The 25,670-nt window shown below is 42.8% G+C and overlaps 1 protein-coding gene across 1 annotated transcript in view; it reads right to left on the bottom strand.

Moving 5' to 3' along the window:
- The window catches only part of LOC146783135 (polyunsaturated fatty acid lipoxygenase ALOX15B-like), a 218,463-nt gene that overhangs the window by 61,997 nt on the left and 130,796 nt on the right, over nt 1-25,670 (bottom strand). The window contains exons 6-7 of the mRNA XM_085637301.1: nt 7,167-7,339; nt 633-776 (exon numbers count right to left, since the gene is read on the bottom strand). Of these exons, the coding sequence (XP_085493427.1) occupies nt 633-776; nt 7,167-7,339 (317 nt within the window). The remainder of the gene's footprint in view (nt 1-632; nt 777-7,166; nt 7,340-25,670) is intronic.

The following is a 25,670-nucleotide window of genomic DNA, read 5'->3' as shown; positions in this document are numbered from 1 at the left end:
ATTGACATCCTCGTTCAATTGAGGAGTAAGTTGGCGTATTCACAGAATAAGGCCGTTGAATCAAGTACAAGATAAGCAAGAGGGTTCTCTTGTAAAATATTTTTTTTACTTGAAGGCAGACACCACTGATTACATTTTGCAAAGAAAGAGGGAAAAATTAGCCTGAGAGATGTGAACGACCAAGTCCACCTACAAAATGAGAAAGAAGAAGACAATATATAGGCCTCTTATCAGGAAAGCAACAGTAAATATACAAATAATGTACATTGCCCGTAGATACCAGTCGATACTCAGCGGTAGAGAACAAATGAGCAAAGGTATGAGCACTGAAATGGGATGTGAAGAAAAAACATTTGCATTGCCTAATAGTATTCTATAATAGTCATTTATATAGATCACTGTGTACACATGCAAGAACACTATTCGTGTTTACAATACCATAGTACAAAACATCCCCGGTGGTTTGGTTCTAGCTAATAACAAAACTATTGGTCATTATTGTTCAACTAACAGCTCACACATTCTCTCAGAATGCTGATCACTTATAGTTATTCAAATTCTAAATAAATTATCTAGTGTCTTGAAATTTCAAAGTTTTAGACAGGCCGGATGGCTCAAAGACAACACCTTACCTGGATTGCTAGGGGTATCATCTCATCCTGGGGTGAGAGGTATAGAAGACACAAGGGAGCAGCTATGTACTGCTGATGACCATTCAATATATTTCCAGGTATGCCTTCTAATATCTTAAAATCTACAATGAAGATCTTTCCTCTCTGCAAACAGAGGAAACAATACAGGTGAGCTTGGATCAGAAGAAGACATACTATCAATAAACGCATACAGAAATGCAAGATGGCATGGTGATGCAGGTACAGAAGATATCATATCTGATCACTCACACACTCATGACATCATTCTTGTCCAGATACAACTAAACATGAAATTATAAGACACCTCTGATGAACATTCAATAGTGTCTGTAGTTGAAAAGTACATATGATTTCTAACTAGGACTCTTTATAAATGGGCACTGTATACAAACACATCTAGTAAAAATATCCCTTCTGACTTTTAAAGCAACAAAGGACTGTATCGAAATCTGCAAAGAAAACACAGATTGTTGATCTGCATCTCTGGCATTACATTTCCCCTATTTAGTGGTACAATTGCTAAAGTTACCTTAAGTTTCAGACATGATCTGAAGTTAACTTTGTGCTGAATGCATTTCGGGAGCTTCCATAGGGTGGAATGTGTTCAGAAGAAGATGGGGCACTTATTGCGCAACCAGGTAGTACATCTCAGAATTGTGCAAAGGGCTGGGCATCCTCCTGGGCTAGGCTGCACCAGCATTTAAGCATTTGTGGACACCCAAAGTGCTGCTCTGCTAATTGCACAGAGAATCAAAAGGGAAGAGTAGTTGTTGGAATATAAAGCCCTGCATCATTGGAAACAGCTTACGTTTGGGGGTTCTTCATGTGCCTAGTTGACAACAGGAATGAAATGGGAGGAGGGAGGGTGGACAAGCCTAATGCAAGCCCCTCTCCAAGATTGTGACCTCTACAGAGGTTATTACCAGAGGTTTCCAATTCAAGATGACGGTGTCTTTTTCTGTGTTGTCAGTTCCTGTCTAAATATGAAATAAAGGATGCTTTGAGAATTAATAGAGAAATTGTAATGCATTCATTTCCTTCTTTTGGCTTGTGTTTCTCACCCATTCGCTACCATTGTTGTCTTTGAATTTTGCTCTTTTACAGTCAGATTTACTATGGGATTTTCTTTTGAAAGTCTTTGCTTGGGTTTCTCTGTCCAGCTGAGAGCAAGAGTTTGGAACCTTGCATAACTACTTCTGCATAAATAAACATCTTCAGGCAACAGTGCCACTTGACACATTTTGCATGTACTAATGAGTGCAGGGTGGCACACTGGCTACTGGGAGGAGCCACACTTTCCACAGGCATTCATATTTGGAAATTGACAGAACTTCACAGAGTTTTATGTGTGTTAAGCCTGCGTCTCAACAGTAAATGTAATCTCAGATCTGTGCAAACAGCTCGCATCCTGGCATGTTACGCAAGATGTACTGTTACCTCAGAGTATCTCACAGGTGGGGGCACACTTAGAAGTAACGGTCAGCCACACATCAAAAAGCGTGATGCAAACCTCTTATCCAGAACAGAGATGGCTTTTACTACTGAGATGGGGGCTTGACACACATGCAAGTGTCTGTTCACAACCGTCCATCACAGATTTACCTAATTTACCATTGTGGCAGTGGGTACCTGAGGCCATATGAGGCACTTGCTGCATGACTTATTGCCATAGACTTAATGTTCAGACACTAGGTTGTTGAGTCCTGAGGTGACGGAAAGTGAACAGACTGAAACTCGTCAACCAAATGTAATTCGGAGTACACCATGGAAGGCTAAAGAGGGAAGTAACTGAAGTTCCGAATACACACTTGAAGGACTTATCACTACTACACAAACTGGTGACTTGATATTTTCTGAACTATCTACAGGTGGACCATTTTCAAGATATAGGACTGGACGTCTCATTGGTTAAATTGTGATATTAACAAGAACAGAGGAGAATTTGAGGAATTTATTTGCATGAACTGTACACAACGTAAAATAAAAGTTGAACAGTCTACTCAACCAGTTTGAGATTAGGAGGGAGGTATCGATTGGCTTAAGTACAAGCCATATTTACAAAATACTATGTCCAGTAATACTCAAGGTGAATTTTTCATGCCAGATAACCATGTTAGGTACTTTTTTCTATTCCAGCAGCACTCCAATCTGAGAGTGGTGGGAGCACTGTTGTATAAAGTCTACCTTCCAGTGATTTGCTGAATTATATAAATCCTTCAAAATCCACTTCCTTTCTAAAAAGTATAACATAATTCCTCTGAATACATATAAATGTCATCCTACAAGATCATGTTCTACAGCTTAGAAAGATAGCAGTGGAGAGCCTTGGCAAAGTCTATCTGCATACCACATAACTCCTCCCAAATGTTCATCTCTTCCAACCCAGTTAGGATTAAAAGGTAAAGATAAACATAACCCTTCCAGTTGCTGGAGGCCGGGTAAACTCAAGAGGCTAAAGTTCAGGATGTCTATTGTCCTGAAGGAGAGTGAAGTATGTGGCCTTTTCACAAATGTATCAATGATGCTTTCCAGAATTCCCAGCCAAGACAGTACATTATAAGCATAAGGTTAAACCTGGTTAATTTTTACAGTATATGAAAATACTGGTGAGGAACAAGGACTACATTGATGAAATCTGATTGTCTCACCTCCTTGTCTATTTGACATATCCACACCACCCCATTGGGTGACCTCAACCTCTCAGAAAATACAAACTCAAAAAAACACCCTCATCGATACACAACATAATACAGTGTGTCACACAACCAATACACTAAAAAGGCCACATCCTCAAACTTAACTTCTCAACATCACCAACAATCTAAAGCAAACCACGTATGCCCTAGGACTGGACCAACCACTTTGTCATCCACATCTTCCTGCTCAATGTATTACTTATAATTCAAGTTCAACACAAAAGTGAAGACCAGACTTTCAGATCCTTTGAGCACTCTATCCATGGACATGCTTGAACACATTTTTCACCCCATCAAAGCCACGTCTGATGTAAACACCATTCTAAACAACATCAATATTGTTTTGGAAATCTATGTGAACATTCACACCAAAATTACAACAAAGTCTTCGGCATCTGGTATTCTGAAGATGCTGTTAACAAATAACCCATCTGCAGACAGGAAAGAAAATACATAAAAAACTAGAGCATACGAGGATCTCTCGATAATGAAGTCCCTCTGTGCAACATACAAAAAGCTTATCACATCAGCCAAAAGAAACTAATATGCCATCAACATCAACGAAGCCACAAACTGGACAAGAATGCTGTTAAAGACATGTATCTCATCAACCCCCTTCTGGTCCCAACTATTCCACATAGAAAAGTTCAATGCCATCAACTTCTGCCACAGTAAATAAATACAGGAAATTCATCAGCACATCAATGATACAAAGCCTGCTTCATCTTATACACCCACCTCTTCCTGTAGAATCCCACAATGGTCAGCCTTCACAACCTCAGCTCTACCTACTTACAATGGTCAATGCTTCCTTAACTCAAAGAAACTTCTCGGAGGTTCTCAAGACACGCCAGATTCACCCACTCCTAAAGAAACCTACACTAGGCCCGAGTGACCTTGCCAACTACCGGCCCATCACTCACCTACCATTAATCAGCAATATCATCAAAATAAAGCAGTCTATGTTCAACTCCACAATCATATTAATTATAATTATCCCCAATCTGGCTTCAGATCACACTACAGAATGGATACTACAAGGTACACCTTACACATCATAGACCTTGCCCTCTTGATCACAGAACATGGAGATGAACTCTGTCTCCTGCTAGTGCTGGAGCAATCAGCTGCCTTTGACACAGCTGACCATACCACCCTAATACACACCATTGGGCCACAAATGGTAATCACTGGCAAAGTCCTTCCCTGGTTCTCTTTCTACCTTTCCAACCAACACAAGTTTGTTCTCATAGGTACCTCAGGTCATAAAGGATCCCCATCATCTGTAGAGTCCCAAGGAAGGTTCCATACTGTTTCCCGTCATCTTTAACATTTATATGGATCCATTTGGTACTGTACTGAAACAGCATCATGATTCACCAGTATACTGCTACTGTCTCCTGTCATATTTACATGGAACCATTTGGTCCTTTACTCAAACAGCATCATGATTCACTAGTATACCAATGATACACAGCTCTGCTAGAAAGCCTACTATGCTTCACACACCCATCACCTCAAACACTACCTATACATCACCTGGACCTGGTTTTCCAGATTCTACCTGAAGCTCAATCCAACCAAGACAGAATTTCTGTTATTTGCCAAGAACAACAAACAAGATGCAGTACATACCAGACTCAATGACATGAACCTTGTCAGTTTGATCCCAAACTCTTGCTGAATGGCAATTCACTTGGATGCACTTTAGACACCAAGCTTACCCTCACCAAAAACAAACAGACAGTCTGGTAGCAGCTCTCTCTAACAAAAGAAAACAAGTTTCTTCCAGAAAGCAACTTCACAGTGGATATTCAAGCCCTTCTACTCTCACATCTTAATGGTGGTAGTAGCCTACTCCATGGCTTTGCAGCCCCTGCATTGGCACCCCTTAGAGGCATCGTACATGCCACAGTAAGTCTCATCTAGGGGACCGAAGAAACAGGACTACATCACCCCATTATGAAGGCACTTCATTAGCTCAACTTGCCTGCCCACATCATTTTCAAAACAAGCCATATTTACAAAGCCATCATAACTGGGACCCATACTTATCATGTAGATAAGCTCACCATATCTGGTGGTTCATGGCACGCCTGCAGTTAGGACACCATCAAACTGCAGACCAAGTATAAAAAAGGAAAAACAATACAAACCTTTTTCATCTATGCAACCAGGGTTTGGGACATCATCCCTACATTTATCAGGACCGCCCCAATGTTGTTCCAATTTAGGAAGGCGACAAACACTCACATCTTTAAAGAACACTCTATCACAATGCATTAACTGTCCACATCAAAACTTCCTCTCCCATTACTCGTTGACTCGAAGATTGCCTTTTATTCATGTACAGCGCTCTGCTGCCTTTTGGCTAGGTATGCATTACAGAAATATCACATATATCCATGAGGTCTGGAGTATACATGGGGAAATGGAGCTTGTCCTCTCACACTTACACAGGGGCTTGACAGAGCTGGATGGTTCAGATGACTGGCACAGAAACATAGAGCATGTTCTGTCCTGGGATGAATACCACAAAGGTTTGAAGAAGACTTTGGTTAAAGAGCGTCATTTTAAAGGCTGAATGTAAGCACGTCACAGGGCTAAAAGGCATTATAACTCTAGGGCTATTGATCAATCACAGGCAATAGTCACAAGAGGATGCAGAGCATGTCACCTTCAGTGCTTTGACGGGGCAAAAGGGCAGAACATCATCAGAAACTTGGTATCTGCCACTAAAGAGCATTAATAGGTACCTCTGAGATAAGTCCAGTAATGTATACTGTAGCTGCCTCCTCATAGACCTGTCATCATGCAACCTAGTAGTGTCAAATTGTTCTGAAACAGACTCCAGTGTCGGGAACAAAGACCTAGCATCCATTACTTGCGGTTGGACTAGGAGACATTTAAAAACTGGCCAATCGAGGTCAATGTACATCGGCATGAGGTACCTATGTGGTTCCTTAAATTTAGTCATTCATAAAATGTATATTTTAAAATATTGAATTCATGTCATTGATATTGAATACAATTTTAAGCAATGCTCTATATTTCAAAGATGGAAGCCAAAATGTTGAATGTTTGATAAATAATTCTCAAACCAAGAAACCATACACATGAGAGTCACATTGTAAATGAAAACACACATTACCTAGAATGTGGTGGACATCTTTGAACTCAATTAAAATATGGCAACAGAAGGATGTGCTGGCAATAAGACCCACTCCATGACAACTGAATGCGGGAGTCTATATCTGGAGAGGAAGCTCTTTGTTGCACACCTGTTTGGTTTGTCTGACACCCAGATTTTGCACTGCTCTGTGTACAATTTTGTGATTAAACATTGTGCCTGGTGCTAGCTAAACCATATTTCATAATTTCTGCATCCGCTGTAGTTGTATGTGTGTGTGTGTATAGCTTTAGTGCTGTTGCCTGTGCTGTATTGATCTATGTGTGTGAAAGAAGCTTGCACTGCTGCTGCTATACTTAAGCAGTTTGTTGCAGTGAGAACATTTTTTTATTTGCTTTCTTTCAATGTAGCTGCGAGATGTGAAGTAGTAGGTCATGGATCACAATGCAAACACTCCATATATTATATTAAACAGCCAATAACACGAGGGGAGAGAAAAACAGTAACCTGGGCAGAGATCAACCCTGCTTTATGTGCAGTTTAAGAGCTAGTAACATTAGCTCTTGCAGACAGTTGCACCATCAAGCCACACTTAACAACAAAAGAACTGGCGGGGCCTCCAGCTGAAGACATTTGATACACACACCAGTTTGCAGGACATTGGAAATGAAGAACAAATGTGCATACCTGTAACTCCGCTGTAAGGTTTGTCTTTGGCCCCAGGATGTATTCGACCATGCTGTCCGTCACTGGAAAGTTGTCCGGGATTTTGTTGCACTTCTTTATAATCTTTGGATCAATGCCATTGAGGAACTGGTACCCAAAGAATGCATCTTCTTTCCAGTGTTGGGACACATACTCTACAAAACAGAGTACAGTAATATGAATAAGATTACACTGTCAAGAAAATGTTTTCCATTTGTGAGTGCTGTTATCATCGTGAGGATAGATTTGTCTCACTTATTCTTCCAGAATCTGCTGCCCTACTTTGAGCTTTTTACTTTCCAGTGGGTGTTTTCTTCCTTTGTTTGAATTGGAAGGAAGAGACTATTACTGTGGAAAATGGAAATTAACATATATACAATATTTTTGTAGTAATTACGTGGTGCAATTAACAGAGCAAAATTCATTTATTCTTAACTCGGGAAGCACAGAGCATGAACGGGTGCTAACCAACTTAGTGCCCGATTCCGATCTTGTTCGGGTAGCATACTGAACGACTCGGGTGGAATGCTTTCCATATGACTCAGAATGGGGCAGTCCGACCGTATGAGTATGATGCTTTTAAATGCATCGGATACGATGGGGGCGTGGCTTGCGCGCCGCTGCGTGATGGCGGTTTGTGCTTGAGCTCTGCGCTGGAGCAGGAGCCAACGGAGGTTTCGCTGTTTGCCCTGATAATTTCTGAAGGGGGCCTTATGGATATGAAGCTGCCAAGTATGCCATGAGAGACTTTTCCTGAACTTTGTGGCTGCCGGTGACCATATTTCGGGCGTTTTTAGGTGGCGCTCGGCGTTTTCGCGAGCGGCCGCCATTTTGTTTTTCTCAAGAGCGGGATGTTTTTTCTCCTCAGCACGACGCTGACACTGCTAAGGATTTGCCAGGAATAAGGATGGACAAGAACTGGTGAAGTTGCTCACATTTCCTACGTTTATATTGTTCTTTTTATTTCCTCCTGCTGCTTTGCTGCCTATTATGACCATATTGTGTGGTTTTCGGCTGATATACCTCTAGTCAGAGCGCCGCCATTGCCCTCTTATGAGGTCTCTTTGATCATTATTTCCCTGCTTCGTGGCTGTTTCTGGTTGTTGGAAGGTGCCTTTTTTGATATCTGCAGGACTTGATATTTTTGTGAGGTGGTCCCTCTCCTTGCCCTGGGAGACGCCATTATTATTGTCCTTTTGATGTGAGCGCGCTTTCCATTTTTGCTCGTTTCCTTTCTTTTTGCTCCTGCTGAGGTGGTGTGCTCTATGGCTGCGAATATGGGCCCGTCACCAAATGCTAAAGACGCTAAAGACTCTAAAGCGTCTCTTAAAAGGTCCAAACAGATATCCCCTACACCTGAATCTGCGCAAAAGGACCCTGGTGCCACTCTTGAGTCTATCCTGACGCGCCTTAATGAGGTCTATGAAATTGCGCAATCTACCAAGATTTACTGCAAGTAGAGGTGTTAGCCATCAGGAATGATTTCAAGGCCCTTTCCCTTCGTGTTTCGGACACAGAAGCACGTATTAGTGGCGCAGAGGACTCCATGCAAAAGCAATCTAGATCTCTCTCACAGTTAGAGCGCTCAATGGCAGCATTGCGGAAAGACCTTACTGAGCAAGAAGATCGTACCCACATTTCGCTCTAAGTCTGCTACGCAACCTAGAGCGATAATTTTCAAGCCACTGCGCCATCAACATACAGAGAAAATTCTGGCTCACATGCGGAAGGTTAGAGTTGTCTCTTGGAATGGCCATCGCATTTCAATTTCTCAAGACTTTGCCAGGGACACGGTCATTAGGAGAAAGGGCTTTCTTAATCTCCGGAAGCGTTTAGCCGAGATGAATATTCCCTTCTCTTTTGCCGGCCCTTCAAAATTCCGCATTACTTTCAAAGGGCGCTCCAGAATCTTCGATGAACCTGCTGATTTGGCCTCGTTTCTGGATAATCAGTTGGAGTCACAGATGGATCTTCAAATGGAGGCCTCGCTTGTTCCTGGCTCCTCTGGCACCTGAGACGTCTATACATACTGCAATGTGTTTTTTTCTTTTTGTCTTTGCCAGGTCTATTAGGTTTATTCTCTCGTAGATCTGCATGGTGGTCCTAATGTCCAATGTTCTGGACGTGCTGTTGTTGTCTTATGGTTTTCCCTTCCCATCGTTATAGTGTAGTGGTCTTTTATTGTCGTTAGTCCTACTGCGCGATTCGTCCAATATTTCGTGGTAGTGTTTCTTGATGGTTTTATCCCACTCATGTACACTTGTTGTCCTTCCTACTCTTTTCATCCCCAATTTGTCCTTCTATATTGGTCCGGGTCCGTTTTTCTTCGCCCATTGTAGGGCTTCTTAATTTTCTCAAATTTGTGTGTGTGATTTGGTCTTCTCTTTTTTCGTTTATGGTCTCTCTGTCTGATCTTCGTCTTTGGTTGTTTCGTATATCTGGAGTACGCCATTGTTTATTGGTGTTTTGGTGTATTGATTGATTATGTATTTGATTCATAGCATGTTTTTTAGATAATTATTAATTGCTGCTATTAGGGATAATCTTTCTTTTCTGTATAATTAGTGTTTATATCTTTCTTAATGTTATATCTTTGATCGTTTTGTTTCAGTATTAATATTAACTGTCTTCTTCCACTAGATTGGAGTTCTATTGCTGTGTTGTGTTTGTTGGGCTTATGCTTCTTTATCTTCATGCTCATATATTTACGATGTTCACGCTTCTTTTAGTACACTAAGTGCTTCGGATTCTATGTATCAGTGGTCAGTTATTTATAAGTGTATTTATAGAGTTTACATATTTATATATAATCTCATTTCGCTTATTTATCTGCCATAGGGCTTCATTGACTGTTATACTTATCTTTACTACATTCCGTTCTCTACTATGTTTCACTTCTCTCTTTTTTCATTTTCTCTTCATAAATGTATCATAATTGTACCATATAATATTCTTTGTAATGTATTTCTTTCTCTTTATTCTTTTCTGCTCTTGGTGGTGTCTACTCTGGCTTGGCTATAATTATAGTGTCGTTAGTTTTTGATTCATTTTTCACTAGTTCTTAGTGAATTGAAGTTTTAGATTACTGTTATGAGTTTCTGCTCATATCCTTTAGATGGTTCTTCTTTTTAATTACATATAATCAGCTATGTATTGGTCTGGGGTTAGATATGCTGTTGGGTTTTATTCCTCCTGTTGGTTTCCTTGCTCTTTTTCCCATGTTCCCCCTGATATGAACTTGGTCTTTTTTAGACCTTCCTTTTGGACTCTTATCTCTCTTTCTCTGTCTATTTTCTTGCTTTTTTTTTCCTCTTCTTTCTCCTTTTCTTTTCGGATTTCCTCCGTGGATTCTCCTTGTTTCGTGTTGAGGTCTAGTGTTTGGGGGCGTGTCTTTTTGGAAGTTGTACTTCATATATCATATATGCAATATCCTTTTTTCCTGTTGCTAGCTCTATGTCTGGTTTGAATATTCTCTCCCTTAATGTTAAAGGATGAAATCACCCAGTTAAGAGGTCAAAAATTTTAGACTACTGCAAATCCCTTTCTTCGGATCTAGTCCTTTTTCAAGAGACAAAGGTCTCTGTCAAGGAGGCGTCATTTCTGAAGAAAGAATGGGTTTCTGATGTTGCGTGTTCAGATGCTTGTGGTAAACGTAATGGGGTAATTACTTTAGTTTCTAAACATTCTGGATTATCTATCGTTTCCTCTGAGCAGGATACAGAGGGTCGTTGGTTACTATCTAAGATATCCGATGGCAATGCTGTTCTCTTTGTCATGAATATTTATGCCCCTAACAAGGATGATCCGTTCTTTTGGAAAACAATCACCAAAAAGCTAAATAATACTCCTCAATCTGGCAATCTTATTGTAGGGGGAGACTTTAATTTACCAATGGATCCTATTTTGGATAGGAATTCTGCCTTTACCTATCGTCCCCCTCAGGCACATAAACAAATGATTAATATGTGCTCTCTGACCCATCTCCAGGACGTGTGGCGTCTTCATAATCCCACTGGCAGTGATTTCTCCTTTTTCTCTTCCCCTCATTCGTCTTTTTCACGCATTGATTATCTTTTGGTTCACTCCTCTCTTGTTCAATCTTCCTCTTCTCCGCTTATCCATCCTATCCTAGTTTCAGACCATGCTGCGGTGACGTTCACGCTTATGTCTTTTGCCCCTAGAGCAAGGTCTCGATCTTGGAGACTAAATACAGAAATCTTACATGATGATTCCCTGATTCGAGAGTTTTCTAATGATATTGAGACGTTTTTCCTTGAGAATGTTGGTTCAGTTAGCTCCCCTGTGGTTCTCTGGGATTCTTTTAAATGCACTTTCCGTGGACAGGTCATTCAGTGTATGTCAAGGAGGAATGCTGCCATTAAAAAGGAACTCATGGATTTAGCAGATGAGATTAAACGTCAGGAATCTCTTTTTCGCAATTCTAAGAATAAGTCATATTTACAATCTATTAAAAATGTAAAATACACGTACAATACCATAGTTACTAAGAGAGCTCATATTGGCCTGCAGGCTCAAAAATCTAAGAAGTTGCTGTTAAAAAATCGTGCGGGCAAGATTCTTGCAGCTACATTAAAGTTCCAGGAATCTTCTTATAAATCTTCCCAAATCTCTTCTATCACTGATCAACTTGGTACGAAAAAATTCCAGACTGCAGAGATTCTTGAGGTCTTTCGCGATTTCTATAATAATTTATATACCTCTTCTACTCAGGCTTCTTTTGAACGGTGTCAGGAATTCCTGAAGACGGTTCCTTTGAAAGCTGTATCGGAGGAGGACAATAATTCTTTGAATTGCCCGATTACCTCTGAGGAGATCATTTCCGCGATTAAAGCCACTCGTTCTGGTAAGGCTCCGGGTCCTGATGGGTATCCTATTTTGTTTTATAAGACCTTTCTCTCCGTGCTCGTTCCGAAACTTCAATTGGTCTTTGATGCTTTTATTAAGGATGGCTCGGTGTCTGGCTCTGATGCTGATGCTACTATTGTAGTAATCCCTAAAGAAGGGAAAGATCATTCAGACCCCAAATATTTTCGCCCTATTTCCCTTCTTAACATGGAAGCTAAGATTTTTGCTAAACTTCTAGCCAAACGCTTAGAATCCTTTATTCCGCAATTGGTTCATCCTTCTTAAACAGGCTTTGTGAAGGGTCGTCTTGCACGTGATAATATCCGTACTTTCTGTCACATTCTCGGGGCCGCCAAGCGATCCAATCTTCCGGCGGCGGCCTTGGCCCTTGATGCTGAAAAGGCCTTTGATAAGGTCTCGTGGCCTTTTTTACGTGCCGTTTTATGTGCGCATAACCTTGGTGATTCCTTTATCCGTATGGTGATGTCTCTGTATTCCCGACCTCGAGCTAACATAAGAGTGAATGGAGCTACGTCGTCCTTTTTTAATCTTTGCCAGGGTACTAGACAAGGTTGCCCTTTGTCCCCTCTTTTATTTTTGCTGTCCATTGATCCTCTTCTCAGAATGATTGATGTTCATCCAGATATTAGGGGGTTTTCTTTTGGATCTCATCAGCTTAAAACAGCTGCTTATGCTGATGACGTTCTCATTTTTTCAGAAGATGTTGAACGCGCCATCCCTGCTATTTCTGACACAATTTCTCTGTGCTCAGAGGTTTCAGGTTATACCCTGAACAAAGATAAGACAGAGATGTTCCCCTTAAATGCTTACTGTTTCTCCTCTCATATGGGGTCGGCGGCAATATAATCAATTAAAATACTTGGGTATTTATTTTTGTTCCACTCTTTATGCTACGGTCACTTATAATGAATCTCAAACTATTCTTAAGGTGCGACATCTTCTAGAAAATTGGTCTCCGAAACATATTTCTTGGTGGGGCCGACTCCAAACTCTTAAAATGATGATAACACCTATTATTAATTTTGCTTCCTCTATGCTTCCAGTTCAGCTCTCTGATGCCTTCTTTCATGAACTTGATTTAATTACTTCCAAATTCTTATGGAATGACAAAAGGGCTAGAATTGCCTATAAATACTTGAGGAAATCCTATGATATGGAAGGTTGTAATCTTCCTGATTGGGGGAAATATCAGTCTGCCTTTTTGGCCTCCCAGGGGGCGCTCTGGTTTTCCTCTCCCTCTATTCATGTTCCAGCTTGGTTGCTAATAGAACAGGAATTGGCCTCTCCTCTTCCGACTGCCTCTTTCTTAACCGCAAATACCCTTTCTATTCCATTCTCTAGATCTATTATTCTAGACACTATTGCTGCGGTTCGCAAGGTTGATAAGAGAGTGGCGATTCCATTACATAAAACTAGATGGTCATCTATTTGGCGGAATTCCAAATTTAAAATTACTATTGATCCAGACTTGGTGTCTTATTGGTCGGGGAAAGGTATCTCACTTGTTAAGCATTTATATGATTCCAATAATGATCCTCTCCCTTACTCTTCCCTGGCTCAGCATTTCTCTTTATCTAATGTAGATTTTTATACCTTTCTTAAGATAAAGGTAGCACTTGCTAAAGTACACTTTCATCCTTCTTCCCCTACGATTACGCTTTTTCAATTTTGGATTAAGTCTGGTCATGTAGCATCTAGGATTTATAAATTGTTGTCGTCTCCGACACTTCCTTCTCATACTGTTACACAGCAAAAATGGCTCCATCATTTCGAGCATGGTGTTACCGATCATATTTCTTCAGACACTTGGCAGGATATTGGTAGGCTCTCTCTTCGTGATAAAATTGCCCCCTCTTTAATGCAGTCTAAGTTTTTCTCTATTAATCTTCTTCACTGGACTCCCACTCGTTTATATTCGTTAAATCTTAAGGAAGATAATTTATGTTGGAGTTGTGGTCTGGCACCAGGCGATTTCCAGCATATGTTCTTTGACTGTCCTCTTCTCCAACCCTTTTGGGGTTTAATTCATAAACACCTCATGCTCATCTTTAATATTAAGTTTCAACTTTCATTTTCATTAATCCTTTTAGGCCCACTGGCGGCCTCGGTCCCATTGCCTTTAGACTCCATGGAGTTACAACTGTTGGATCTTTTACTTACCATTGCAGTCAAAGTAATTCTCATGGAGTGGAAATCTTTTTCTTCAGTCTCTTACCATACTTGGTGGGCATGGGTTCTTTTCTACGTAGTGCTCATACTTCAGTTGATCATGCTCATCTTTCTCCGTCTATATCTTCTGGTGTGTGGTTGACGCTAGATACGTACATGCAATTGGCCTCAGAGGGGTTGGTGGATCAATATCCTTTTGATTTGTCTAATTAATGTTGTCTTGGGTGTTCGGTGAATCCTTTGGAAATCCCTCTCTTTTCTCTCCCTTTGTCTTGTCTTTCCTCTTCTCTATCCTGTCTCTTTTCCATCTTTGCTTTTTCCTTTTCTTTCCGTTTATCCCCAAATTTATATCTGATGATGATACTTTTGATAGCCACTTCTCCCGGCTCTTCATTGCTTCCTCCTTAATTAACGTATGTCTCTGATACTTGCATAATAATGAATTTTAAGATGATATTTCTATTGGTTACTATCAACATACCATATTGTGTATTTCAGCTGTTATCAATTGTATCATTCTTGCCTGTATACTATGCTTGCATCTAATCTTTTAAAAAATAAATTCTTTTGAAATCAAAAAAAAAAAAATGCATCGGATACGATTCAGTCAGGCTCCCATTGACTTCAATGGGAGCCTGTGTGCCGAACGAGTACTCAGGCACGCATTGATAAAAGGGGTGGCTGGGGATAATCGTGCACCATGTGGCAGGCACCTCATGATGTGCATGATTGGAAAGAGGGGAACCATGGATACCCCCACGGGCCCAATTCAGAGGCCCCGGGTGAAGGGGGGCCTGCTACGGGCCCCCAAAGACTGATTTCAGAAGCCTTTTCGATCCTGGCAAACCAAATTAGAAAGGCTGTCCGAATTGTTTATCGTACTTGCTCACTCGAAAAACCTAGTACATAGAGCTGTACGAATCGGTTCCTGAAGGCTCTATCTCTCTGAATGCCTTTCAGAACCAATTCGGTCAGCGTTAAGGCTTTACAGGCATCGTACTTGGTCGTTCGGAACTGTGAATGATTCGGTTACAAACAAGGGCTCCGGATCGGTTTAGGCAATTCCAAATCCGATTTGGAGCTCTTACGACCAAAATCGGAATCAACCCCTTTGATGCCTGGAATTTTGATAAAATAAAGGGGTTTCGGGTAACTCAAAGAGAAAGAAGTGGTCATGATTTGCGAAAATGTGAATTAATTAGAGGTGGAAGGAATTTGTGAGATACAGTAATCCCTGTACAAATGAACTACCCAAAGCACATTACCACTAGAATGGCAGGTGAATAAATGGTGAAAGTGGCTAACTTTCAATAGAACCTAAAACTGGAAATTGCCTGTGCAATGAATCTAGAGTAGTATGAATATAAAATCAGCCAAGTGGTTCAATGTTTTAGGGTTTATTTAAAAGGAAAAGCAATCAGGGATAAGAAGAACTGGAGAAACCGTGGAAAAAGAAAGGATTGGTTCAATGAGGAGTGTAGAAAATCAAAGGCACTGATAAGGAAAAGTGAAAGAAGCCTTAAAGAAAGGTATGATACTGAAAGTTATAATAAAATTGTAAAGGAAAGTGTATAAAACGCGTATTAGAAATCAGACTTTTTTTTAAAGAGAAACATTGGGGAAACTGGCTGGAAGCAATGCAAACAAGATTTGCAAGAAAGTTTTAGAAGTAAGTACAGGAAGGTTCAGGTAAAACACAGGGATCAATGAATTGTGTGGTGGAAGAAGCTGCATGGGATTCGTATTTGGAGGAAATATATAGTACGTTGGCATAATTAGTGAAAAGAAGTGTAATTCCCTGGGAAGGGGTGGATGATGACATCAGATCCCACTTCACACTATGTAATATAAGACGCATTATGCAAAGTTAACCTTGACTCGAGCAGTTGGACCCTATAACCTCCCCGCTGTCATAGTAAAGATTCAGCCGGAGTGGTGGGCAGAATTTCTATTTCGGATGTTCTCAGTCATATTAGAAACAGGTCAGATCCCTGATAGCTGGAGAAGTGCTATAATCAGACCCATCCATAAGAGAGAAGAAATAAAGGCCCCAAAAAGGTATAGGTTGATTAACCTTTCAGATTAGTATGTGCAAAAATTATTTTTAGAATATTTAGGGAAAGGGTTGACTGGAGACTAATTGTGAAGTAAGAACAAGGGGTGTTTACGGAGTATCACTCCACAACGGATCACTGTTTTGCCCTCTGATCCATTGCACAGCAATTAGTTGAGCAGAGAGGCAGTTTGTTCTGCTGTTTTGTAGATTTCCATGTTGCATTCGATCTGGTGGACCTGAGCTGCTTATGGGAAACCTTGCTAAAATGTGATATCCACAAGAGAATATTGGTCTTAATCCAGGAGTTACATAAGAATAATTGGGCCCAGGTCATTATGGATACTAAAGGGATGTTGACACAGAAAATAGCAATTATTAATCGACTATGACAGGGGTGCGTTTTGGCCCCACTACTCTTTTCCATATTTGTAGCTGATCTACCGTCTGCCTTGGCGGTGGCTAGAGGTGCTAGTCCCAGAATGAATTGCAAACATAGATCATGCCTTCTGTATGCAGACAATATTGTAATTATAGATCAGACAAAGATGGGGCTCAAGAGAAAGCTGAATGCATTAAGGGAATACTTTAGCCATAAAAAGCTAACTGTAATATGGATAAAACCAAGGTATTGTGCTTCGATAAAAAAAAAAAAGTAAGTTTTAGTTGGTATTTGGGTCCCACAAAATTGGAAATAGTTCATGAGTATCTAGGAGCTTGGTTTGAGAGGTCCCTGAATTTGCATATGGAGTCCCTGAAGGCAAGGACCCTTGCCTCAGTGAGTGGCTTTAAAAGAATTAATCGGTATTATGGTGTGATGTCACGTGGGGCATGGCTATTCAAGCAATGGAGTTGGACATGCTCGATTAGAGCTCCGTTGCTGACTCTCCTTGCCTGGCTAACAACATGCAATGCAGCAGGTTTCCAGGGATGGTAGTTGACTCCGCCGAGGCCCGGTCTGACCTGTGACACACAGTGCAAATTGAAGCCGCAGAGGGTGCCGAGGACCAGGCACGTGACCGGGTAGCGGAGTGCATGCCAAGCGGTGACGGGGAGTGTCCGCCAGAATCCTTTACGCAGGACTGGAGATGTGCCCCACCCAGCAGGCCACGGTGCTTGGCGGTCAGTGGCACACAGCCATGCTGAGCCCCCGCTGGCCGCTGTTGGAGCCTGAAAGAGGCAGAACCATCCGATGCTGTGGTGAGTGCGCTGGTGTGACAGCTGACAACCAGAAGAGCGAACTTTGACAGACGGTCGATACTCGCACCCGGCCCAAGATGGTGGCCCCATATCCCCGAGCCCGAAGGTGACATTCTACAGTTCACCCAGGCACCGGGGGCAGTCAGGCACGATGCTGACATTACACTGGAATTGGGCGAATCCGGGGCAAAGGAGTAGTTTTGCTGGATTGGACTCGGCGGCTGCCACCTAACAGGAGAAGACACGCACTGATTCTGAGAACACATAGAGCTGGAGATGGTGGACGGGCGGCCCGGAGCTGGGTGGTGACCTCTAGTACACATCCAAACCCCAGAAATATACGGGAAGACCACTGGCAGTGTTTCGGGACCAGGCAAGTCTCAGACAATAGCGGAGTGGTGCTAGCTGGAACTAGGCATACTCCTGGACAGCAGCCACAGCACATTACTTTTGGCAAAGAAGGCTAAAGGTGGACTGGCCTGAAAAACCGCGGCAATAGACCCCTGAGTTGTGAAACTGTGCTCCTGCTTGAGCACTGTGGACGAAGTCTTAGTGCCCCCCCCCACAAGACATGCGCTCTACAGAAACCCCTTTGGCACTGACACACCTGCTTGGCTGCACGGACCAAGGATCCCGTACTCGGCAGCTGGCATACCAGGGATGTTACTTTTCCCCCAGGTGCATTTTTTACAGATCTGGCGAGGCTGGAAGAGGGCCCTCCCCCTTTTTGCTTACTTCATACCACCATTTTGGTGTGGTCGCTGACAAGCAACTGGCCTCAGCTCTAAGTCGCGCGGAGGGTGACTGCAGACTGGCACCGGGGACCCACCGACCCATCCCCCCTGACCTGCGCCCACTCTGACAAAATGCCTGGAGAGACATCACCAGACTAAACATCCAATAAATTTGATGCTCTGTTCCTGGAGATCTGACCCGAAGATGCCGAAGGAAGATCGAGGTGCATAGTGGGCCTGCCGGAAGGCACAGAAGGTAGGGAGGCAATTGCATACAATCCTGGATTCGTGCACTGCGACCGGAAGGAATATTTCCCCCTATTTTGTTATTGAATGTGCACACAGGATGCCGGCAAAGCATCCACCTCCAGGGTCTAACCCCAAACCACTTCTGGTGCGGGTGTTGAATTACATAGGGAATATATGTCGTTACTACGCATTCCGTTGCAACGCATGCCTTTACCACGCATGCGTTACAACGGAATGTGTTTTCCACGCTTTGCCGTTACCTCGATTTTACCTTTACTTCGCTTTTTCTTTTTTTGGGGGGGTGACCCCCCCCAAGCCCCCTTTCTTCTTTTTTTTCCCTTTTTCCGCAGGTCTCCGCCGACACTGAAAACGGACTGATGCTTTTTTTCGGATTAGGATGACGTTGTTCCGTGATGACGTTGCTTGCGTGGTGAAGATGGTCGTTGAAGCATTACGCGTTGTGAAGAAGTTTACGAGGTAAGTGTATCGTTGTAAACGTAATGCGTAGAAAATGCTTCGTGGTAAAGGCTGTTTCCCGTTTTCACAGTGCTGGTGCAGAGACAGCAATATTCCTATATGGCAGTGAAGAGACGGCTCCGGCAACAGGACCTAAAATATTCCTTGTTGATCCCAGCCTGCTTACGGGTGGCTGGACCTACTTCTTTGATACTCCGGAAGCAGGGGAGACTGGCTGAACACACAAGCATTCACAGGGGGTGCCTCCTCAACAACGGGAACCAATGGCATGAATATCGTCGGCCTTCCGGGAAGACGCAGGAGGGGGAAGAAACGCAAAACTGGTCAACTCTCCCATAACTTTGGACCCAATCCAGAACAGATGTTGCAGGACCAACTCAATGCGCTTTAGGCTGCGGCAGAAATTAGAGGGACACAAAGGAAGGCATCCTCTTTATCCAGTTTATAAGAGCAGGACAGCAAGGGAGAGCAGTCAGGTGAAAACTTGAACTCACAGGACTCAGATAACCTTCCGGAAATCGTGCCTCAAACTGCAGATGGCATTATATAGACCATGATAAATAACTCTGGGCAAGCATCGACTTGAATGCTTTGAAGTCCACGCATGTGAGACATATGCTCTGCTTGCATGAAAACCCCCTTGCCTTTGTACAATGTCTTTTTCTTTCACTGTTCGGATGACTGCATGTTGCATTTTTGTCCTTTTGGTATTATCAGTTCTAGTTTGTAGTAGTTTTGCCATCCGCCACACACTGGGTCGACACACACTGAGTTTTAGATAAATAGCTTTTCAACAGCAATTTCCATCTCAAACGTGTACTATGCCAATTAACATAACAGCTACATCTTTTGCAAGTCATATGCTTGTTCTTGATTTAAGTTCATGACACCTGTTAACATTTGCACATGGAATGTGAGAGGCATACACATACCTTCCCGCAGATACCTCATTTACTCGTATCTCAAGCAACATCACGTACAGATTGCTCTCCTTCAGTAGACGCACTTGCCAGGGTCTGAGGTGAAACAATTGCAGAGAAGATGGAGGGGGCAGTTATACACCACAGGATATTCAGCATACGCTAGGGGAACTTTAATTTGGGTTCGGCCAGGCACTTTGTTACATATAGATGATTCACTTACTGACACAGAAGGCCGCTACCTTATAGTGCAGGGAAGGCTAGATGGGCGACCTGTAGTTCTTGCATCCATATATGCACCTAACACTGACCAGGCCGCATTTCTGTACACCCTGTCGAATAAATTGGCTACATGGAATGAGATTCCAATGAAAATAGGGGGGGGGGTTACAATAGTGTCTTAGATGTTTGCCTGGACTGCTCCTTTACTCCTCTCCCTAGCACACCTATACATGCCACCATGAAGACATTAAATAACTGGGCTACGCAATGGCAATTAACTGATCCATAGAGACACAGAAACCCACATGACAGGGTATATTCATTCTACTCCGGGGCGCATGGATTACACATCCGCCTAGACCGAATAATGATATCTGATGACCTTTTAACAGCTTTTGTGGAACCCCAATAACTCGGGAGGACGCACTCGGATCATAATCCACACATGTTACAATTATAGTAGAGTAGGGGCACCCCCCGGTTCCGAAATGGAGTTTACAGGCAGACACACTATTAGATGCAGCATTCCGGGAATCATTGGAAACAGCTGTAACACAATACTTTGAGCATAATACAGACACTGCCTCATCACCGCTGATAGACTGGGACACCTTTAAAGTAGTCATACGTGGGCATTGCCTGGGCACAGAAGCCGGCTTGTGCAAACAGCTGGAAACAGACCTTACTACTCTAGATTGAAATATGGAATCTCATGAGAAAGAGGTGGTTGGAGGCTCAAATAGGCGATTAACTCACAACAGGGAGGAACATGCCCGATTGCAAGAAAGACGCAGATGTCTTAATTACGCAGCACATTCGGCGCACACACATCAATCAGGCAACAAGGCCGGTGGCCTTTTAGCTTGGCTGATCAGTCAAAACGATACCACTTCACCTGTCACTTCTCTCCATTCTGCACAGGGTACTACAATATACTCACAACAGGATATACATTGGGAATTCATAACTCTTTATACCACATTATATAGGTTCCATACTTTAGCCACATTAGATGATATTCGCAGATATTTAGAAGACATTGCCCAGCCACAGATTACACCAGAGCAAAGGTTTCATTTAGATGACCATATTTTATTAGACAAAATTAGAGCAAGCATGCGCTCAATGGCAAATTCCAAATCTCCGGGCCCAGCAGGCCTACCGGTGGAGTTTTACAAGGCCTATATAGAGGTACTAGCACCGAAAATCAAGAGGGCATAGGAGTACTCAATAGAGGACTCTACCCTCTCTGACACGCAGAATGAAGCACTGCTGATCTCTCTACCTAAACCTGGCAGAGATCCGGAGGAGCTAGGCTTGTACAGACCACTGGCACTACTTAACACAGATAATAAGGTTCTAGCATCCATCATAGCAGCACGCTTGGCCCCACTGTTACGGACCTTTGTACATGAAGACTAGAACAGGTTTGTCCCCACTAGAAGCACAGCGCTTAACATACGCAGGTTTTTCAGGGTGCAGCATTATGCGGCAGACATCTGGCACTGTTCTTGCTGCTTGGTCCTGGACCAGGACAAGGCCTTTGACTCCCTAGAGTGGCCATATCTCTTCGAAGTGTTGCAGGGATAGGGGTTGGGAGATGTTTTTTACTCATGGTTCAATTATTATACATGCGGCCCTCCATTAGGGTTCAGACGGGCCAGCAGATATCAAATGCCATACGGGTGCACAGAGGTACCAGGCAGGGCTGCCCCCTGTCCTCACTCCTTTTCTCGCTTGCCATGGAATCACTAGCGACACAGCTTTGCAGGCAGGGAGCAGACTGGGGCATTCATCTGGGAGACGGCATGCATACTGTTTCATTGTATGCTGATGATCTGCTAATACACCCGAGGGACATGCATGATATCCCCATTACCATAGCAGAGACACTTCAGGACTTTGAAAGGGTATCGGGCCTCTAGGTGAACTGGGCAAAATCGAGCCTCTATTCCTTCTGTGATGAAACTGCTGAGACGAATGTACGTATGAATGATTTCTCCCTCCGCTGGTACCCATCCATGTTCAGATATCCAGGCATCTTCATATACCGGAATCCCGCTGATTTTGTAGAGGGAAATCGGATTAGGGCTATATCAGCCGTCGGATCCCAGGTTCAGTTCTAGAAGACCCTTTCCCTGAATGTGATGGGTAGGATCGCACTGACTAAGATGGTAGCATTACCAAAATTACTGGAGTACTTTGCTAACCTCCTGGTCTAGCCCCAACCGGAATATTCTGTGACCTTGAGCAGCTTATCAGAGACCTTATCTGGAATAGGGGTCGACCTTGCATAGCGCTGTGCAAACTTCATTGCCCTGCTAGTATGGGAGGCCTTGCGGTTCCAAATATGGAGCTGCATTATCTAGCGGCACAACTACAATGGATGACAAGCTGGTTTGCGGGTGCGGGATTAGAGGATACAGCTACCATGCAGCTGCCTTGGTCTCAATCCCAGATATATTACTTGTTCCATCCTGTCGCTAGGCCACCGTGCCCATCGCAAACCTGTCTTGCCCTGGCACACCAATGTTACAGGAGGAGCCTATACCTCACCAGACATATGGTCACATATGCTCCATTGCTGCCACTTTCTGGGGACACCCAGGGCCAGGATTGGCAATTCTAGCAGGACACTTACACTCTGGCACACAGCGGAACTGTGTACGCTTGGAGATCTCTATGCAGAAGGCGCTCTGTTACCCTTTGAAACTCTGGCGAAGGATTACGACCTGCCCACGGGTCAATTCTTACTACATAGCTCAATCACAAGGTCGTTATCAGCGGCATGAGGAGACATAACCTCTGAACCGGAGATGCATCTCCTGATACAATATCTGCATGCCATGGGCAGTGAATCTCACATTGTACACTGACTGGCTGAGGCGGTACTTGCTCACACAGTGAAACCCATGATGGCTCTCTGATTGCAGTGGGAAGCAGACAGTGGACAGCAGTCGACGGACCCTGAATGGGATACGGTACTAGCTATTTCCACTTACATTCCTAGAAACTCTAAATTTAGTCTTATACAGACATACATAACACAAAGGGCGTACCTCAACCTGGACAAATTAAACAAACATTGCCACATCGCCACTTCGGCATGCCCACGCTGTACACAGATTGATGTGAATATCCTCCATATGCTCTGGTCCTGCGCCTCCTTGCATACAGACTGGCGAGCAATTACTGCAACACTTGCCACATGCAATATCACATACATGGGAGGCCTTCTCCCTAGATAAAAAAATGACAAGGCCACATCCAGATTCATTGACTTAGGATTAATAGTAGCAAAAAGACTAATAAACAAGAGATGGAAACACACAGACCCTCCTGTTGTCAACAGTTGGAGAAAATCGCTTATAGTGTGGGCACAAGCAGAAAGCACATCACTGCGTAGAGAAGAAATAGCTGGACTATGCAAATACCCCATTGTGCATTATTGGGATACTATACTAGCGGACTTGAGACACATAGAGGGGGAGGAGGGAAACAGTTCCTCACAAGTAGCTGATACATGAGACGTAGATACAAACCCCCTGGTACACGATGCTCCCGGCTCAGAATAGGTCAAGGGCTGGTTCGGGACAATGAGCTGCACTTAGGAGGTATCTACATTGACGAGGGAGTGGTCTGGTCGCATACCCTGTCAGATACTCTCTGCGGTGATGGAAAAATGGACCTGCTGCGGATGTGTTGGATGGACATCCCCTGCACTGTAAATACATTGACCCAGACTTGCCGTTTAGGTGATGGCTTAGTTTGTTTGTTTAATTACTATATAATCATATCATATTTTGCTTTATCCTTCTCCCCAAATGCATGTTCAGGTACAGTTATTCACACGAAATGTCATTAAGACTCATGGATATAACGACAACATCACGGAAGGCACGAAAAGTATCTTGCTGTCCTAATGAACATAATAAACAAGCCTTTCTTGGACATTTAGACACAATGCAGTGTACAGAAGTCACAAGAGGCAGACATTTTCATATTATATGAGATAGATATTGTGTGCAATTTGATGCGTCTTAGCGGGGAAACTGATGCCAACTAGCCAACTGACATCCGATGTTACATATATACATGCACGTTTGAAACGTCTTTTTAAAAAAAAGAATAAAATGCAAATAAAAATATATATTTTTTAAAACACTTATGGTGAGATGTCACATAGACCCGTATTAAATGCTTTTGTGTCCATGATATTCCCGCAAGTACAATATGGAACTGAATTGCTATGTATCAGTGGCAAAAGTGGGTGAGATGCTGAGGACAGGAAATGTATAAAGACCTTAATGTCCCTAACAGGTTCCTTCATGATTCAGCGTGTAAGAATGGAGACAAGCATGACATTGTGGAATATTCTGGCCCAACTGGCACTAAGGAGATTCTGACAATGTCTGTGCTCAGGGGAAGAACAGGAAGTCTTCCAATGGAGTAAAAATGAGATTCAGCGAAGTGAATTGAAATGAGCCAAAGGAGACTGATTGTAGGGATGTGAAGGTGAGGTTATGCTCACAGAATTTACAAGTAGAGGCCTCAAAGGGTGAGCTGAGGGCATTAGGTAAGGATCTGTCTCGGGAATATGATTGGCAGTATTTGAAGGGAAGGAAATCAGAGGAATTTATGTTAAATGCCTGTCAGAATGAAGATTAGTTACTGTATCTGGATATATTACCAAATAGTGGGCTTAGATGTGAATTGCTAAGAATGAAGATTGGAGTTAACCCCTGTTATACAAATGACAAGACATAAATGGAAATGATTCAACTGGGAGGGAATGGTCAATGTGAGTTGAGTACAAAATGCTATATTTTGCACATCTTAGTGGACTGCCTAACAGTGTGCCCCTTGCAGAAATTGATTTCATGTCAATTATATTTGAAATCTGGGATTAGCAACTGAGCACAAGCCGTAGAACTTCTTACTGACCACGATATATGGATATTGCAATTGCTATTGGAAAGTTTATGACTGCAGTTCAAAAGGCCCTGCATAGGTTAGCAAGGTATTTCTAACAAGGAGCTATAATGGAGCAATCAAGTGGTGTAAATATAACTGGGACAAGGGAATAAGGAGAGTTTGGGGTGGAAGTGGAGAACAAATGCACCCCACCCCATCAGCAGGTAGCTGTAGCTTGATGTTGGAAAATCAGAACTCTGTATTGGACTTACATCTTTTTAAATACCAGGAGGAGGGGGGGATGACCCCCCCGGAAGCCTAAAAGACTGAGAATGGTCTGTGTGGTGGCTCTGACATCTCACAAAGGAGGAAGGCTTCACCCTGAAGCAGGAAGGAAGGACTGGCAGGTCGAGGCAGATGCTAGAAATTGTATGTGCACACTACCATGGTATAAATACATTAAGACATTGGCGCTTTTAAGTAATGGCAGATATTTTATGTTCTATCTCTTGTCACGAGGGGGACCTGCCATGAGAGCCTATCAAACTAGCGGGATCCTCTTAAACTAAAGGGGCCTAGCAATGAAGGGGAGCTGCCAAAGGTTGTGAGATGATAGTCAGCATGGCAGGGACAGCACAAGTAATCTGCATCAATACCACAT

This window comes from Triturus cristatus, chromosome 12 (assembly GCF_964204655.1).
Source record: "Triturus cristatus chromosome 12, aTriCri1.1, whole genome shotgun sequence".
NCBI lineage: Eukaryota > Metazoa > Chordata > Amphibia > Caudata > Salamandridae > Triturus > Triturus cristatus.
This window is presented reverse-complemented; position numbering and strand designations above follow the sequence as displayed.